The sequence below is a fragment of the Pinus tabuliformis genome, chromosome 7 (genome assembly GCF_031772625.1).
Source record: "Pinus tabuliformis cultivar Carrire ecotype Pingquan chromosome 7, CPIR1, whole genome shotgun sequence".
NCBI classification, from domain to species: Eukaryota; Viridiplantae; Streptophyta; class Pinopsida; order Pinales; family Pinaceae; genus Pinus; species Pinus tabuliformis.
In genome coordinates, this window is record NC_142293.1 from 812,895,599 (window position 1) to 812,915,259 (window position 19,661).

Consider the following 19,661-nt stretch of genomic DNA (forward strand, 5'->3'; position numbering starts at 1 on the left):
ATGTGATGCTTGCATTCTAGGAAAGCATAGCAAACAGTCTTTTCATGATTCACATTCAAGAGCACATAGGAAACTTGAACTCATTCATTCAGATTTATGTGGTCCAATGCCTGTTTCTTCTGCAAATGGAAATAAATATATCATGACGTTTATTGATGACTACACCAGAATGTGTTGGGTTTATTTATTGAAGAACAAATCTAATGCTTTCCAAACATTCAAGAATTTTCATAAATGGATTGAAAATGATGCACAATCTCATATTGGGTCTATTCGCACTGATAATGGAAAAGAATATACATCAAATGAATTTGAAAACTATCTTCGCCAACATGGGATCAAACATCAAACAACTGTGCCTTATAATCCCCAACAGAATGGTGTAGCTGAAAGAATGAATAGAACAATCTTGAATATGGTATGATCCATGCTTTTCTTCAAAAATGTAAAGATAATGTTTTGGGCTGATGCTGTTCTATGTGCTGCATATATAAATAATAGATATCCATCTAATGCTATAAGAAACAAGACTCCTTATGAAATGTGGTATGGACATGTTCCTTCGGTAAAACATCTCAGGGTCTTTGGTTCCACCTGTTATGCTTTGATACCAAAGGTACATAGAAACAAACTTGGTGCCAGAAGTCGTAAGTGTATCTTCCTGGGGTACTCAAACACCTTAAAAGCATACCGCCTCTATGATGAAGTAAATAAAAATTTTGTTGTATCTAGAGATGTAATTTTTCTTGAATCATCCAAAACTGACAATGTTGTTGAGCGGCAACTTGATCGCTTGGATAGATTCGCAAAAGCAAAATAATTTCAAGAATTTGATAATCAGATTCCACATCTTGAAGGGGGGATTCCTATACTAGATCAACATGTGGAATCTTCTTCTGAAGAACACTCTCCCCCACATGAAACTCCAACAATGGATGATGCTTTAAGTGATATAATTGATAGAATTGGGAGACTCAATCTTGATTCAGTCCCAACTCAATCAACAGAGCAGCCTGGACCATCTCAGAAAGGTCCCCCAAAGTGGCTGACAAAGACACTTGAAAGTGTTCATCCTGATGAAGTTGGAAAAACAGGAACCAGAAATTCAAACCGGCAAAATGGAGGTGATGTAGATGACTCTAATTCACCTGTTGATATGGATGTTTCTTATGATTGTGAATTGAACTTGTCTACAGATTTTGAACCAACTTCCTTCAAAGAAGCTGCTTCTCATGATGAATGGAAAGAAGCGATGCAAAAGGAGTATGATGCCCTCATAAAGAACGACACTTGGAAGCTGGTTGATCCTCCATTTGGAACCAAACCAATTGGCTGCAAGTGGGTCTACAAGAACAAGTACAAAGTTGATGGCTCACTTGACAAGCACAAAGCTAGGCTTGTGGCAAAAGGTTTTGCACAGAAGGAAGGGGTCGATTATGAGGAAACTTTTTCCCCCACAGCAAAATGGGCCACCATCCGGACACTCTTTGCACTAGCAGCTCAGAACGGTTGGAAAGTCCATCAAATGGATGTAAAAACTGCCTTCTTGAATGGAGATCTAAAAGAGAATGTTTTTATGTCCCAGCATGAAGGATTTGCTATGAAAGGACATGAACATAAGGTATGCAAACTTGTGAAGTCCTTGTATGGCCTCAAACAAGCATCGCGAGCCTGGTATGAAAAACTAATTGAGCATCTTCTGAACTCAACTTCAATCATTTTGATCTTGATGATGCAACTTTATTTGTCAAGAAAGTTGGAAAAACAGTTGTATATCTTGTGGTATATGTAGATGATATTTTAATGACAGGGAACAATGAAAGCTACATTGCATCCATAAAGAAGGAATTGGGGAAAAGTTTTGAAATGACTGATTTGGGATATGTTCATTACTATCTTGGCATTGAAGTAACCCAACATCCAAAGTCCATATTTCTTTCTCAAAAGAAATACATTAGATATTTTTTGAACAGGTTTGGCATGACAGAGTGCAATCCTCTTACTACTCCAATGGAACAAAACTTAAAGCTCACATCTATAGAAGGAAAGGAATTTGAGGATGCAACAAAGTATAGACAGCTTATAGGAAGTCTCAACTACCTAACTACTACCAGACCAGACATTTCATTTGCTATTGGAATCCTCTCCAGGTTTATGCAAAAGCCTTGTGAGGGACATTGGTGTGCTGCAAAAAGAGTTCTAAACTACTTGAAGGGAACTCAAGACTTTGGAATCAAGTACACACAGGTGGATGACTTCAGTTTGATCGGATACTCTGATTCAGACTTCGATGGAGACAAGGAAACTGGGGTATCTACTTCAAGATATGCTATGAGTCTTGGATCAGGAGTTGTCTCCTGGAGATCACACAAAAAATTAGTTCCAACAGATTCCACAACAGAAGCAGAATACGTGGCAGCAGCTGAAGCAACAAAAGAAATTGTGTGGCTCAGGAAAATTCTTGAAGATTTGCAAGTAAAACAACTACAATCAAATCCACTCATGGTTGACAATACCTCTGCAATAAAGTTGGCCGAGAACCCAAAGTTCCATGATCGAACGAAGCACATCAATACTAAATATCATCTGATTCGACATCATGTTGAGGCCAAAACAATCCATCTTCGTCATTGTTCCACAAATGAGAAAATTGCAGACATCTTCACCAAAGCACTTGGAAGGGAAAAGCTTGAACGATTCAGAATGATGCTTGGACTCACCAACATCCCTTCAGATTAAGGGGGGAATGTTGACACCTAATCCTTGTGATTGGGTGAATTATTGTAAATAAATAAATGAGAAATGTGAACAGTCACCGGGAGATGAACCGAACAGTCTCTCCCTCATGTATATAATAGACCTAACTGATTGAATGAATAACAAGAATCAGTTTTACTTCCTATTGGAGTTACTGCTTGGCCTGACACCTACCAAAGAATTTCCTAAAAAGAGCTACCTCATCTAACAATTTTTCTTCACTGCATTTCGTCCAGGGAACAATAAGCAGCTTCAAAAATTTGCCTTTATGATTGGCTTATTTGCGGTTTTCTTCACCGATAGAGTTTAATGACCTAGTCTTTCTATAGCTACCAATGCCTAACCGAGGACGACTCCTTATTTTCTGAGCTGGAGAAAGGGCCATTTTTCCTCTTAACCTTTTATATCATCAATATAGAAACCCAAGGATTCGATCTCCTGCATTGACATAAACCAGAAAGCATGCATAGAACATCAAGCAAAAGAAATTCCACTGCAAAAATGAGACATCTTACAAGCAAATCAAAACTAATCAATTCATGAATATGACAGCTAGTCCACCTTGTAATGAAACGTCTAAGAATATTATCATACATATCAATTGCCAGAAAACATGTGAGCCAAGATGAAATACAAGACAAGAGACTCTGTTACAAACAGTTATTATGATCGGTTTTCTTGGGGTGATTTCAAAGCAGAACCATTTTTCAAAAGAAAGATATAGAGTCCTCCGCTGATAATATAAATGGACATATAAAGAGCTTCACTTCAATGTGGAAACGAAAATAATGGGCACAGTGAATTAAATCCAAAATAAGCAACATCGTACCTGCTCAAGGACTAGTGATCAAATTTGAAGGGCCAGTCTTAATTTTATTTGGAAGGGCATATAGTTATCTAACCCTTCAAAGATGGAAAGTTATAGAAAAAATTGTACTTCTATTAACAAGTGTATATTAAGTTAACTTTTTACAAAAAAAAATGCCAAAATGAAATGGTGTCCTTCTAAATATTTAAAATTTAAAAAGTGGCTACATTAAAACACTATAAAATCTCAATATAATTTAGTAAATAGGCAAACATTTTTTTCAAATTATATTAAAAAAAGGTAAACATATGTTTCTTTTATTCATTAGATAATCTTCAAAAGTATTTGAATTTACATCATTGAAAATATAAATCTATTTGCATAATGGAAAGTTTTTTCAGTTTTCATTTGTTTCTAATTTATACTATCTATTTTGTTCAGCTTGAAACAATTTAAAGCAAACCTAAAAAACAAATATATACCTTCAACAATCAAGGGAATTGAACTTTTCTCTTAACATTGCTCAATTAAAAAACACTATCAATAGACTTTCATCTCCATTAAAAACTTCAAAATCTATAGATTCAAAAATTTATGTAATTAAAAGGAATGTTTTCTATATCTAATAGGGAAATATTGTAATATGTAATGCAGATATATTGTAATATGTAATACACATCTGCAATGTTGTTGTTGTATGACTTGGTTGGTCGTTTTTTTTGTTGTAAGGCTTGGTTGGTCATTTTTTTGTTTAAAAATGGTTTTCAAATTTGGTCCTTACAATGAATTCAAGTTTCGTTGATGTCTTTATCTAATAATGTGGTTTCTTTTGATTCATGTCTTTTTCTAATAATATGGTTTCTTTTCATTAACAATGTCTTTTAATTTTTCTATGATTCCAACATCTCCTAAAAATCCTTCATAGCAGCAGCTACATGGACATCCTCATGCACAACTTATTTCCTAGATGTTGAATGGAGAGAATGAAGCGGGAGACACAATAGTAGTTGTATGGATAGCTATTGGCATTCTATATGTTTTGGGAAGGGCAACCGGAAAAACGAAATTAAGTTGTAGCCTTGTAGGCAGACCAATATTCGGGTGTGTGGTTATTAATAGAGCCCTGGAGTTTCATTCTAACACTTCTCTCGAGTTCAAAACTCTACATAATTTTATGGGAAACACACTTATTATTTCTCATTTTTTTTTATAGCATTAATTTGTATGTTTTCAAAAACTAGAGAGTTAATAAAGAAAAAGTATTTTTAAGATAAGAGAAGAAATATGGAGTTTTAAATAAAGTTTGATTTTATAAATGCTAGGCTTTTGTAAGCATTATGGTTGTCAGTCACATAATCATCTAAGAATAGAAAAAAGATGGTAGTAGTTATTTACAAGAATATAAAAACGTTCGAATCACTAAGCTTAGTTACCACCACTAATGGGGTAATATCATAATTGAACAATATTGTCTTAATGGTTGTCAAAATTTAACAATCTTGTATGAATGGTTGGTTGACAAGAAAGTAAGGAAATTTTGCAAATTAGGAAAGAAAATAAAAATAAAATAGAGAATGTGGTTATGATGTAAAAATGTCAATATTATCATTTTAATATATTCTTAAACACGACAAAATTACATCTTTAACTAATTTATTTGATTTATTACTATAAAATGAGAATGTATTCATTTATTACTTTGTCTATATACCGATGTTCGCTAAAAAAAACCCTAAAGAAAGAACCTTATCGGTCTCATTATGCTATCTCAAGATTTCCATGTCGAACTTTCAAAGTAATGATGTCTTTCTGGAAAATGTAAGGAACCCTATCGGCCTTATTATACTATCTCAAGATATCTATGTGAAATATCAAAGTAATATCATGAATATGTCCTCGTAAAGATAGGATGGAAGATGTTTTCATAGTGGTAGGATGATCAGTACTCGAATATATTCATCATCCTCGAAGATGTAGTAGATGGTAGTAGTTATTTACAAGATGAAAAAAAAGATTTTTGAATCAGTAAGTGTAGTTATCACCATTTAATTGGGTAATCTTATAATTGAACAATCTTGTGTTAATAGTGGATTGACAAGAAAGAATAAAATTTTACAAATTAAGGAAAATGGAGATACCACACAAAATGTAGTATGTGTTTATGATGTAAAAATGTCAATACTGTCACTTTAATCTATTTTTAAGTACTCGACAAATATGAAAAATATTGTTTCAAATGTTGAAATGCATACGTGTTGAAGGCCTACGTGTTGAAGGCCATTGATTGAGACCGTGAAATCGCTTTCCTTTATCAACGCTTCAAAAGCTTCATAACTCCCTTTCCAATCCCCTAGAAAAACGAAAATATGAAAAAATATGGAGTGAAATACTTCAATGAATTGATTTTTCAGAGTTCAGTAGAGCAAGATATAATTACAAGCATAAGTAAATATAAGGAGACACAAATCCACATCAAACCTTTGGGTTGAATGGAAAGATTAAGAGATTCTGCTTGATACAAAGTGTAACCTTGATGGCTCTCATTCTGCATCAATTTCATCATTTCCTCCTTAGGAAGGGAAAAAAGCTGTGACTTTGCTCAAAGATGTAGTCCAAAAAATGTTCATCGATGACATGATGGACGATATAAAAAAATCCAGAGTCTACACATCACTATATAAAGATCAATCAACCATTCCATACATAATAATTATAGAGATTAATCAACCATTCCAGACATAATAATTTTAATCGGTTTTGCCTAAATCAATGAACTGAATGAGAGGTCAAGGAAATGAAAGTTGAAAATTAAAATTGAGAGTTAAAAATACCTTGTGAATTTGTGCTGCACCCACTGTAAGGTTGGGATTGAAAAAATCAATGGAGGCAAGATTCACAGGCAATAATCTACCTCAATCATGATCAATTCTGTCCTTTGTCATTTGTTTCTTCTAAATCTTTGATACCTTCAAGATACCAATACATAGATGCTTCTCCTCTTCTATCAATAAATGCCTAAAAAAAACTCATATCATTACTGCTAACTCTATGAGTGCTTCCATTATGACTAATGCCCTGGGAATGGATGTACAACCTTCGTTACACCCCATTCCACTTTTTTGAGTGTTGTGAGAACCTCCTACAAAGGGTTACATCAGTGAGAGAACTCGAATTTTTTGAAATGTCTTATTCACAAGTAACCCTTGATAAAACATTTTATAATATTATTTAAATTTGAAAAAAAAAATTGTAAAAATCATAAATTTTGACTGGTAAATTTCGCTGAGCACTTCAAGGGCTGTGACGTGTTCGAATTTGAACACTGTCAGAAGGACCATCGGCAGCGGTGACCGTCGTCGCTCTTTGCAGAGCTCTGTCAAGTCAACAATTCTTTGGTTAGCTCGGTGACAACATAGGTCGAAAAAGAGTCTACGGCATGAAACTCATGTTCATGGTGATAAGCGCCATCCGTGATAACTACTATATCTGAGACCAGGAACACCCTCGCTAACTTTAGCAGGCTGACGAACCAATCTCCTATGGTGTCGTGAGGAAGAACCTCACCATAAAAAACCTATTGACTTATTTAAAAAAGAATTTAACAAATCTTTCATTGATTAAACAATTCACACAACCTTCCTGTGAATGTAAAATCCGAGGAGATTTAGTCAACTTTGAAACTAAAAGAGAGTGAGCAGATGTGGAATGGAGGCCACCGATTGCTTAATTCTAGTTGGAAGAAATTTTCCATCAGATTAGATAAATGCAATGTTTTGCGTATATTATGAGATGGAATCGAGTTGTTAAAAACGAAGTCTTTTCCACGGGGAAAAGGTTAGCAAAACATTTATTTTTTGAAGAGATGTCAAATCTGATTTCTTGCCCGCACTATGAGCAAATCGAATAACAAGTAGGTACACTGAAGGCTGCAAATTGACTATACAAGACCACATCGAATAAAGAAATTAAGGGCACTAAGTCTTTAGTGATGGCAGTTACTTGAAAGCAAACCGCGTTGGAGTAGGAAGGAGAGGTAGGCAAAATCAAGATGCCAGTTGGATTCAGCGACTGAATTGGATGGAGATTCCAATGGTTTGGATGACTCTCTCCTTGGGCGTACTTTCATTTAAAACAATATAATTACGATACATCACCAAAAAGGAGCCAAAGTGGTTGAGTTGAGTTTGTCTTGGAACCCGCAATCGCAAATATCATCTTTGGATTCCACATAGACCAAGGCCAAGAGCACCAAGATGCCCTTCAATCATTCAGTGAGCCGATACTTCAATCATTCAGTGAGCCGATACATCACCAAAAATGAGCCACGCGGAAGTGAAAAGTGGTTGAGTTGAGTTTGTCTCGGAACCCCCAATCGCAAATATCATCTTTGGATTCCACATAGACCAAGGCCAAGAGCACCAAGATGCCCTTCAATCATTCAGTGAGCCCGGTTGTATACCTGTCACTGCTCTTCAATCATTCGATGTGCCCGACTGTATACGTGTCACTGTCTTGCTTGGATTGTTCTCAGATAGTTCCTTCATCCATGGTATTCAATCTGGGTGGCTGGATAGCCATTGCTCATGCTGTGGTTTATGGGATGAGATCAGATACGCCCATGTTTTCCACACAAACGCAGGTCAAACACGGCATTCAATCACTCAATGTATGCCTGCCTGGCTGCAGCTGTATACCTCTCATTGTTTCCTTCGCTCCCTCGTTTGATCCATACACTGGCCACTCCCATTTCTTTTCTATATAAATCCAATCGACCATCATTCCCAAACCATAGATCGCCCACTGCGATTTGAGCCTAATACCTGTTTCTTTACTCATTCATTGCACTACTCTTTCCTTGCGCACGTACATCTCGAGCTATTTTGTCGTGCTCCTTGCATTAATCGGCATTTGGATCTCAAATTCAAGCTCCTTTATTTCTATTAATCCATAATTTATGGAGATGGGCAATCCCCTCCTCTTTCTTTTGTTATTAATCTCATCGAGTCCTCTTGTAATTGTTTCTGCAAATTTCTACAACGACGTCGACATCACATGGGGCAATGGTCGTGGTAAAATCCTTGACAATGGGCAACAACTGCAGCTTACTCTGGATCACACTAAAGGTAATATTGGGTAAACTTGGTTTCCATGGCATCATGCTCTGTTCTTTTCTTATTTTATCTTCATCTATATTTAGTATACTACATGTAGACATCTTAGTCCTTCCCTTCTTCCTTTTCTTGATAGCAGGTTCTGGGTTTCAATCCAAGAATGAGTATCTGTTTGCTAAAATTGATATGCAAATCAAGTTGGTCCCTGGGAACTCTGCAGGCACAGTTACTGCCTATTATGTATGTTTTCTTTTTCCTCTACCCTGCCTTGCCCCTATCTTTTTCTGAATAACACAAATATATAGCTATAACTTGTGCTATGCTATGCTAACAAGATGTTGTTGTTATCACCCCATTGCAGCTGTCGTCTCAAGGTCCCAAACACGACGAAATAGACTATGAATTTCTAGGCAACCTGTCTGGAGATCCCTATATTATGCACACTAATATCTTCGCTCAAGGCCTTGGCAATCGTGAGCAGCAATTCTACCTGTGGTTCGACCCAACCCTGGCTTTTCACACTTACTCCGTGCTCTGGACACCAAATCAAATTACGTATGTATCCTAATTACTCGTTCATCTATTCAATATGATACGATAAAATCTCTCAAATTAACAAAAATGCATGTTTGTAATTCAGATTTTCTGTAGACGGGATTCCTGTTCGTGTGTTTAAAAATAGGGAGACAGAGTTGGGTAAAATAGATAGCAATTATCATTATCCGAAGAGCCAAGCAATGAGGATGTACTCCAGCCTTTGGAATGCAGATGATTGGGCAACGAGAGGTGGCCTGGTCAAGACAGACTGGACTAAAGCCCCCTTTGTTGCATCCTTCAACAACTTCAATGCCTCTACTTCTTCTTCTAACTTCGCTGGAGAGGAGGCTTTGGACTCGAACCAAGAGCAGAAGCTTCAGTGGGTGCGAAAGAACTATATGATCTACGATTACTGTGCAGACACAAAGAGGTACGCCCAGGGGCTACCCGCAGAATGCAAATGAGCACTCTTGACTCAACTCTGTCATCTGATTGATGAATTCTAGATGCCCTGTGCTTCTAACTGTTCTTTCCTTCCCTGTATTCAGTTCTCTGACATTCATTCTGACACTGCTTTCCAGTGCATACATTTCTGCATACAAATTCTGTAATAATCAAGAGGATTGATTATTTTATTTTTTATAATATCAATGTTTATAAGCTAATGTTGATACTATTGTTCTTTATGTGCCTGTAACGGAAAATTGAGAGCCACCCAACTTATCAAGGTCCAAAACCTTGACCGAGTTGGTATATATCAATGTCGATTCCCCCAAAGTTTCGATTTTTTTTCTAAGTTGGATAATGAATCTCTCCTTCCTGTATCTATAATTAAAATTTGATTCCTTAGCAATTGTATATCCTACAAAATTAATTACCACAGAAATTCATAATTCAAAGCAAACACCAATACCGGTTCTGGATATAGACGAGCATATAAACCGACTTACTAGTCCTTATTCTGTCTCGCACAACGCAGAGAGAGAAAAAGATTGAGCGTCGTGGCTATAGAATGCGTGATGACTCATGACAATGAATGGATGACTAATATGATCAGACTTCAAGCCAATAATTCCCATCTCCATTATGTGCGAGCAGAACAACAATACTGCAGGCAACTAATACTGCAAGCAAGAACGCCGAATGTATTTCATGAGTGCAAATGAGTGCTGTAACTGATAAACTTAGTATTCTTCGATTCGATGCTCCCTCTGATCGTTAGATGATATATTGAGTTTCCTGAAGAATGAATAGAATGTTAGAAAAATAGAGATCAAAGAGTGAATACGCAATAAAACATACATGGTTTATGGATTATATAAAATAGTTACGCATATAATAATTAGATCGCAGACTTCTAAATGAAAATAATTTAAAAAATGGACTTATGATTACACTTAGTAAAATAATTACTTCTAAAATAACACCTGGAATAACACTTAGAGAATTATAATGACAATTCACAACAAAAACATAAAAACATTATTTCCAACCTAATTTTTTATTTTATTTTTTTATATATATATAAAAGCAGATGAGTGAAATCTAATTAAACCTCTGAAGTGTAAAACCTAGGTGTTGCTTGCACACAAGCGCCTGACTCCGATATCCTCTTGGACACAGTGGTCTATTTGGAAATTGAAATTGGTAGTAGTTATCGTAAATCGCGAAACCGCAATCTTTCCCACCCACTGTTTTTAGTATCTGCCATATATAGTCGTGATTCTTGTTGAGTCTCGTACAAGCAATTGTTTTGTATTCAACTGTAGCAACTAAGCGTCACCAAGACTCCGACCCTGTCTAAATTCTCAATCTGTGTCGTGAATCTGTAGCTCACTCTCGCTGCATTGATCCTGTCGTCATACTTGGTTAAGGAATATACCATGCCCCCAAAAATCTAGACGACGTATATACGACAACGTTCCAATTCAGCAGTTCTCTGTCCAAACACTTACACAAGGCATCCACAGAACAAATTATTTTGACACACAGAAGCTTTTATTAGCACATTTTTTTATTTTTATTTTGTCAAGAAGCTTTAGTAGCACAACTTATTAATAAATGTGGTTTATACCATTTTATTGGATTTATTTTCGTATTTTTATTAACTTATAAAAGTGGAAATTATGTTATATTTATTATATTTATCAATATAATTTAATTGATGAGTAAGTTGGATGTATAGATTGGTAGATCATGTTGACTATGATTTATATTGATTAATTATAATTAAAAATAGTTGTCTAAAACTGAATATGGTTGATAAAGATTAATTATGGTTTTAAAGAGTTGATGATTAATGATAGTTGATTATGGTTGATGAGATTGATCAAGGTCGAAAAAGGGTGACTCAAGCTAACCATGGTTAACTATGATAAACCATTAATCTAACAATGTTACATTAATGTTGGCCATTGTTACATTTAGGTTACATTAATGGTGACAATGGTTGATATTACATAAATGTTAATGTTAATGTTATAATAATTGTTGAGGAGGGTTCACTATCGTTGATTTAAGTTAATCATGATTACCATGGATAACTAATGATTAAAAGAGGATAGATTATGGTTGATCTTGCTTGATTATGATTGGTAATGGTTGACTATGGTTGACCAAGGATAAACATGATAGATTACCATGGCCTAAATGTGACTATGGATGACCATGGTGGGCCATGGATGGGTATGTTTTGACCATGATGTTCACAGTTGGCTTCGGTTAACTACGAATGAGTATGTTCACCATGGTTGACCATTGTCTAACTAATTTGACCACGGTTAAACAAAATCCACTATGGTTGAACTTGGTGACCATGGAGAGCATGGTTGAGTTTGTTTGACCATAGTTGAACTTGTTTGGAAAAGATTAACTATGATCAACTATACGTAACTCTAGAGAAACATAGTTAACCATTATTATCAACATTTAATTATAAATAGCTATAATTATCCACAAATACTATAGTTGAGTTTGTTTATCCATAATTAAATTTGTTTGACAAAAAATAACTATAATAAACCATAATAGTTGTGAAAAAACATAGCTAACCATAGTTATTAACATTTAATTAAAAAAAAACTATAAAAAAACTTTATAATTGAGCTTATAAATCAATCATATTTAACTATAACTAATTAGAAAGTGAATCATATTTACTTATAACTAATTAGGTTAACTGAATATATTATAATAGTAATCATCTCTAGTATAAGTAATATTATATTTGGCTGGAGGATGAACACTATGGCAGAGGAGAAGGTTTCTGCAGTTGGTTTTCACGCGACTTTCTAGTTCAGCACCTTGGGAAAACTCGGTAAACACAGCTCGGGATCCATTTGTCGTCACGGTAGATCTGCATTCACCATTGTGCTCTCGGCCAGACAATTCTCCGTGTGCTTTTTCCATGAACCTGTGCACGAGATCTTACCATTCGCATGGTCTTCATTTGGATCTGGGATGAACACCCCCTCTCTGAAACGCAGTCTTATCTTCAAATCCGACAAATATCTGTCAGATCTGGTCACCTAGAAGGTAGATCGGCCCATGCTTTGGTTAGATCCAAAGATCTGTTTACGTCTTGGCTCTATCATATTCCGGATCACAGTCTCGAATCGCAAAGAAGGGTCTGCATGGAAATTATGGGTAACGCTGCTTAGAGCCTAGAAATCCTGATTTCTTTTGCTGCCCCTACCAGATGAAGTTCAAACAATCGAGTCGAGGGTCCGCGAATAATGCATTTCCTTTGGACAATTTCATATTAATTCTTTCAAGGAATATCGAGCCCGATCCACCTCTTACTTTCAAAGATCTCGGCTCCTCAGTGGTGGTTTCGCACCCGCACTCGACAAATATGGAGTGTGACCTAGGGAAAAGCATCCATGGCCCAGCTCTGGCGATTCAAACAATAGATCGGGCTCTGCTACGACCAGATCTCTCAAATCCAGAGTCTTATGCAGCAGATCGACCCTTGTCACGGACATCCTATTCAAAATCTCGTTGTCATAATCCAGATCTATATCTTTTGTGATGAGTTGGCATAGATCAGGCGACCTCTACATCACTGTATACAATAAATCTCATCAGCAAGCCATTAAAGACGTCTGCAATGCAATATGGGCCATTAGAGCCAGAAATGCCTTTGGACAACAATCTGGACCTTGAATCTTTGCACCAAGAAGAACCAATCCGCTTCCAAGTTTTTATAAAATCTCCTGTCGGAAAATCTTCTTAGAATGAGTGCATGCTACAAACAAGGTATCCCAATTGAAGCAAAATATTATGCAAAATTATGGATATCCTACACATATGTAACAACTTATGTAACACCTTATCTATAGGAGAAGATCTACGCAGGACAATCAATATATACAAGAATACAACATTCTATCAAGGACCACCATCATACTAAATCTGTGACTGAGAGGTGGAGCAGCGGGATCAAGTAAAACAAAAGGCGCTGGAGGAGGAGCTGGACCAACTTATGTAACACCTTATCTATAGGAGAAGATCTACGCAGGACAATCAATATATACAAGAATACAACATTCTATCAAGGACCACCATCATACTAAATCTGTGACTGAGAGGTAGAGCAGCGGGATCAAGTAAAACAAAAGGCGCTGGAGGAGGAGCTGGACCCAGCTTATCAAAAGGTACATAACCAAATCAAAAACACATAAATGGTGGACTTTCTTACAAAAACATTCTACAGGGAAAATTTATATGCTTCAGTACACACATAATAAGCATGCAATAACCCCAGCCCCTACATAGTGGAGAAATTGAATTATATCCCAAAAATAAATATAGATATCACATAAAAAGAAGACCATGCAATAACCCCAGCCCCTACATAGTGGAGAAATTGAATTATATCCCAAAAATAAATATAGATATCACATAAACAGAAGACCTCTGCACTACTTATGAAATACAAGCCATCATCTGCATATTTAAAAGTTTCTGGCCAAAACTAGTGGAGCTCTTTCACTGGATTTCACAAATTGGACAACAAATTGTGAAATACACCTATGTTCCAAAGGGTTTTTCATTGTAAAGTTCTTATCATTGGAGGCTCGTCATATTATTCTTCAAGAAGGTTTGTGGTTCTAGGGATCAACGAGACTCTTCATTACCCCATGGTTCCTAGATTTTGATGAAAATACCATGATAGTATCCAAAATGTTGGTATGGGTCAAGTTGCATAACCTCCCCTTACATTTATGGCATAATAAAGTATTAGAAGGTATTGGGACTATCTTAGGGAAATATATAAAAACTGACACACAAAGAATGGAGGAAAGAATCTATACTTTCGCATGAATTTGTGTGGAAGTGGATCTCAGTAAAAGTCTACCGGATTGTATACAACTTAATCACAACAAGCAGAGTTGGACTCAGTTCTTAGATTACAAGAACACAACGTTCAGATGCAGAATTTGCCGGCAAACATGACATCTACAAAACACGTGCCCTGAAGCCAAGAAAGAAACTCAAAGGAAGAAGAAAGCAGGAAAGAAACCCAAAGGATGGAAATTCCCCACAAATGAGCTAGATGAGGAAGAGGACGAAGCAGAAAAAGATCCCATACCCAATGAAAACAACAAGACACCAAATTAAAAAGAAGGAAAGGGGGAAGTCTAACAAGATCCATCTGACTTATAGATCACCCCGACACAATCAACAAAGCTACCAGAAGTAAAGGATACAAGCGGCTACAAACATTATCATACATCAGACAACTTAGATTCAAACAAGGACACTGTAAGGATAGAAGAAGGAAATCAGCTTGCTCTTGTCTCTTCCATGCCATCTCACGGAGAATCGAGCAAGATTGAAAAAAAGAAATGAAGAAAAGCTTAACTTTTCTCTTCATCAATTTTTAGTTGTTTTTTGTATGAAATTATGAACATCGGTCATAGACTAGATGATGGAATGATTTCAAGCATCTGCAACATGTAAATTTGTTTTCACTAATAAAATTACGATTTTTCCTTGAAAAAAAAAATTAATTAAGTTAACTATATTAAGTATGGCCAATTTTTTTAAAACCAATTATAATTCCACTATGAACTTCATTTATATATTTTTTCTTTAAAAAATACTCTTTTCCCCAAACTATAAACTATCTTATCAGTTTTTCTACTAAATTTCTTTCGATGTATTTTATAATCCATTATTAAAATGCTTTAAAAAAATTATTATATCGACTTTTAGGAGGAAGACAAATTTTTATAACAATATTTATATAATTTGTTTAAAAGCTCCTATGTTGTAAGTGAGATATTAATATTTATATATTTTGATTAAAAACTATATTTATATATTCTTGTGATAGGTTCATTTTTATTGTTTAAAAATCATATTTATATATTCTTTGTGATAGGTTCTTTTAACATTTTCAAACTAAGGCACGGATTTAAAAATTTTATTGTCGATGATTATGATTAAAGTTTATTTAGATTATAGGTGGTTTATCTAAACTTTGGATAAAGCAAGAGATTATTTAAATTCTTAAAAAAAAAATCGTTAAAAAATATTAAAAGTATTAAGAGAAATGCTCACAAATTAAGATAGTTGTGATGATTTAGGATGATATTGTAATATATATTTGGAAATTGAATTTTAATTTGGGTGTATTTATGTTATTTTAAGAGAAAATATCTTTGTTTTCAATCTTTTTAGTGTCGTAAAGATGACAAATTCTTGCATGGAACAGTGAAATTTGTGGAATTGTTTTTAACAATCTTGATTTGTGCTAATCAAAACTGAAAGATACTTTTAATCCTCCATAGTAGGGGTAACGAGCACCTTGTAATATCTTAGCTTCTTTTTATTTTCCAATTCATTATTGCATCACAAATTCTATTTAAATTTAGATGTAATAATACTTTTATTGCATTGGTATCTTGCAAGAGGACATCTTCCTATATTCCCCAAAGATTTAACCAAGACTTGGCATCTTGATGCCATCCTAATTTAACCCTCATGGTTATGGCTAGAGTTGGAAGCAATTTTAGGGATGCTATTATCATCCATGTTGTTTATAATGTTCTTGTACATTAGGTACCTATCCATGGCCATGCACTTTATGTGCTGATGCTAAATTTTATGAAGAGGATAGAATAACATATCTTGTTTTTAAAATTAAGATTATAAGTTATAAAACTATTTTGGATGTGTTCTATCATTCTCCAAGAATCTTAGAGATATTCCATCCTTAGACTTCACATTTGTATAAGATAACATGGGTATTGAGAGTATCAAAAATAAATTTTTTTCTTATCTTACAATTAAAAGTATGCTAATTTACACTCGTTTTCAAGCCCATGATATTGAAAATGCAGCAAGAAAATCTCAGTTTGACTTTGCTTTGGTCAAACTAGAGAAAATTCGAATTTCCATTTTAGCAGAAATATTGGAGGTAGTTAACTGAGGTGACATGGCACTTGTCACTCAGTTAACTCAGTTAATTCGAGTTGGGTAATATTGAGTTTAGTCCAACATGACTAATTGCTAATTTGTAGCAATATATTTTAGTTAAATTGAGTTGTCGTCAGTTAAACTAGTTCTAACTATTGGAGGAACTAATGGAAGGTCAAGTTGTGGAAGTGTAATTTCAACCACACTTAGTGATTTACTAGTTAACTAAGCAATCATCCCATAATAATTGATGCATGCAGAGAATTTGAGTTACCCATTTGAGATGGATATTCTAAGGCAATGTACTATATGTTGTAGATTATTCCAAGGTGTATAAGTGGTGCATGCAATCAAAGGATGAGCCTAAAGGAATTGTGCAATTCCAATTGAGGAATTTCTTAATTAATAGGGGACTAATTCCTCAAGAAACAACACAAGGAAATAAGAGCTTAGAGGACTTGAAAATTGGCTAAGTATTGGCCAAAATCAGTCAGTGAGGTAGAGAGATAGACTATACACTTGTAGGTTGTGCTCATTCTTGAGAAACCATATGTATTCTGTTAGGTCCCTATACTACTAGTGTAACCCCTTATTGTTATTATTGTGCCCATAGAAGCCCACTATTGTTATTATCGTGCCCTTACATTATTATTGTTATGTTAGCTCTAATTATATTATGACCCCTTAGACTCCTATATATAGAAAGGAGGTCTTGTCATTTGTATCATCCAATAATTATTCATTTGTGTAATGTAAAGGAGGTTTCCCCCTTGAAGTGGCTTATTTATAAGGCGCTGATCTATATTTTCTATCTTTTTGTGAGCTGATTTCATAACATTTGGTATCAGAGCTCTGGATTCTAGGGTTTTGCTGCTCCAAATAGGTCATCGCAGCATTTTCACTATAACATTTTCACTACGAAGTTTGAGAAGCTAAAAACAAAACCCATTAGAGAAGAGATCAGTCTGAACCTCGGGTCCGAATTTCACATCTTGTGTTGCTATATTTTCGGTGATATGATCTGAGGAAGTTAGGGTTTCTACAAGCTCTATAATTTCATCTCAAACAGGTCATCGTGGAATTTTCACTATAATATTTTTTCTACAAAGGTTCAGACTTTGAAATTAAAACCCATTTGAGCCGAAATCTTAGTCAAGCATGGGTCTGAATCTCAGATATTTTCTCGCTATTGTTTCAAAGATATAATCTGTGGAAGTTATGGTTTTTGCAGACTCTCAAATTACATTCTAAACGGGTGACCTTGGGAAAATCGTCATAAATTTCTCTGTGAGAAACAAATTAAAATTTCGTAAAAGGTTACAGAAAGAGGACAGACTATAGTTTTCTGTGTATATTTTTTAGATTTGAATGTCGAAACAGTGACACGTGGCACATTGTACAAGTTCGCTCTACTGAAACATTATATAATAAGGTCATCTTGGGAGATTGGGCATAACTCTTTCTTGGAGAATCAAATTCTGATCAGACTTGTGGGGTTAGAAAGAGGACTCAGAGTGATACTGCACGACACAATTTCTGAACTTGGATATCTGAAATTACAGAGGTACATTCGTTTCAAGATCAAGTTCCTAAAAGCAAGAAAAGGCAATATGAGAAAGTTTGATGGCAAGGATCCAATAAATTGGATACTACAGATGGAGCAATATTTTGATCTACATGATGTTAAACTGTTACAAAAGGTACATATTGCATCTTTACATTTAGAACCAAATCAATTTTTATGGTACAAAAGGCTTTGTTCTCGTAAAGCACTTGTCACTTTGTCAATTTTCACTGAAGAAATGATAACACATTATGAGGATACAAAGAGTAACACCTTCTTTAGCCAATTGATAAATCTCAAACAAAAGGGTTCAATGGAAAAGGACATTGAGGACTTTCAAAAATTGAATATAAGGGTAAGTGATATTCTAGAGAAGCAAAGGATTGATGTCTTCATAGGGACTTTCAAGGATAACATTCAACATGAGGGTCATATTTGGGAACTTGATTCATTAGAGAAGGCACTCAGGTGGGCAAGAAAAACTAAAAGTGAAATTCTTGAAACAAGGAATCCCACCACTCATGACTATAATTATGGAAGTGTTTTTTCTCCTAGCCTTCCACAACCTACAAGGTTTACACGACAACAATTGGAAGAAAAAAGAGGAAAAGGGCTTTGTTACAATTGTGATAGCAAATACACTAAAGGCCATAAGTGTGCTCAGAAGAAATTATTTTACATAGATTATGAAGAGGAGGAAGAAAAGGATCAAGAAACATAAAAAGAAGAGGATATGCACTAGGAACCAACCCGAGAGAAAGAACAAAAGAATCCGACCATATCTTGTAAAGCGTTGGTAGGAATTACCACTCCTCAAACTCTCAAGTTAGAAGGACATATCAAGAAGAAAAATGTTCAAGAAGTGAAACATCACATCGAGCATCAAGAAATGAATATGACCATATCTTGTAATGCATTGGCAGAAATTACCATTCCTCAAATTCCCAAGATAGAAGGACATATCAAGAAGAAAAATGTTCAAAAAGTGAAAGATCACATCGAGCATGAAGAAATGAATCCGACCATATCTTGTAATGAATTGGAAGAAATTACCACTCCTCAAACTCTCAAGATAGAAGGACATATCAAGAAGAAAAACATTCAAGCAGTGGAAGATCAAATCGATCATCAACAACAAGTTCTCCAACTTTTAAAGGATAATGCCACTTTGGTGCATAATCGAATGAAACAACGGGAAGATAAACATCGCAGTGAAATAAGTTTTGATGTAGGTGATTGGGTATTTTTATGGTTACATCTCAAGAAAGCTATTTATGAGAAGAAAATGTTGGAAATGCTACATGAACTTAACAAATTGCGACCTTACCTAATGGGAAGACACTTCAAGGTAAAAATGGATCATGATAGTCTTAAATACTTTTTAGAACAAAGATCATCTTTAGAATAATAGAAAAAATGGGTCACAAATATGTTGAGTTATGACTTTGAAATCATCTAC

At 35.1% G+C, this 19,661-nt stretch overlaps 1 protein-coding gene across 1 annotated transcript; it reads left to right on the forward strand.

The window, feature by feature from the left end:
- Positions 1–8,331: 8,331 nt before the first annotated feature.
- On the forward strand, positions 8,332–9,878 carry LOC149250061 (xyloglucan endotransglucosylase protein 1-like). Its single transcript, XM_089456383.1, has 4 exons — positions 8,332–8,688; positions 8,816–8,916; positions 9,038–9,231; positions 9,317–9,878. The coding sequence occupies exons 1-4, from the start codon at positions 8,520–8,522 to the stop codon at positions 9,675–9,677; spliced, it is 825 nt and encodes a 274-aa protein (XP_089312509.1). The 5' UTR covers positions 8,332–8,519; the 3' UTR covers positions 9,678–9,878.
- The last annotated feature ends 9,783 nt before the right edge of the window (positions 9,879–19,661 follow it).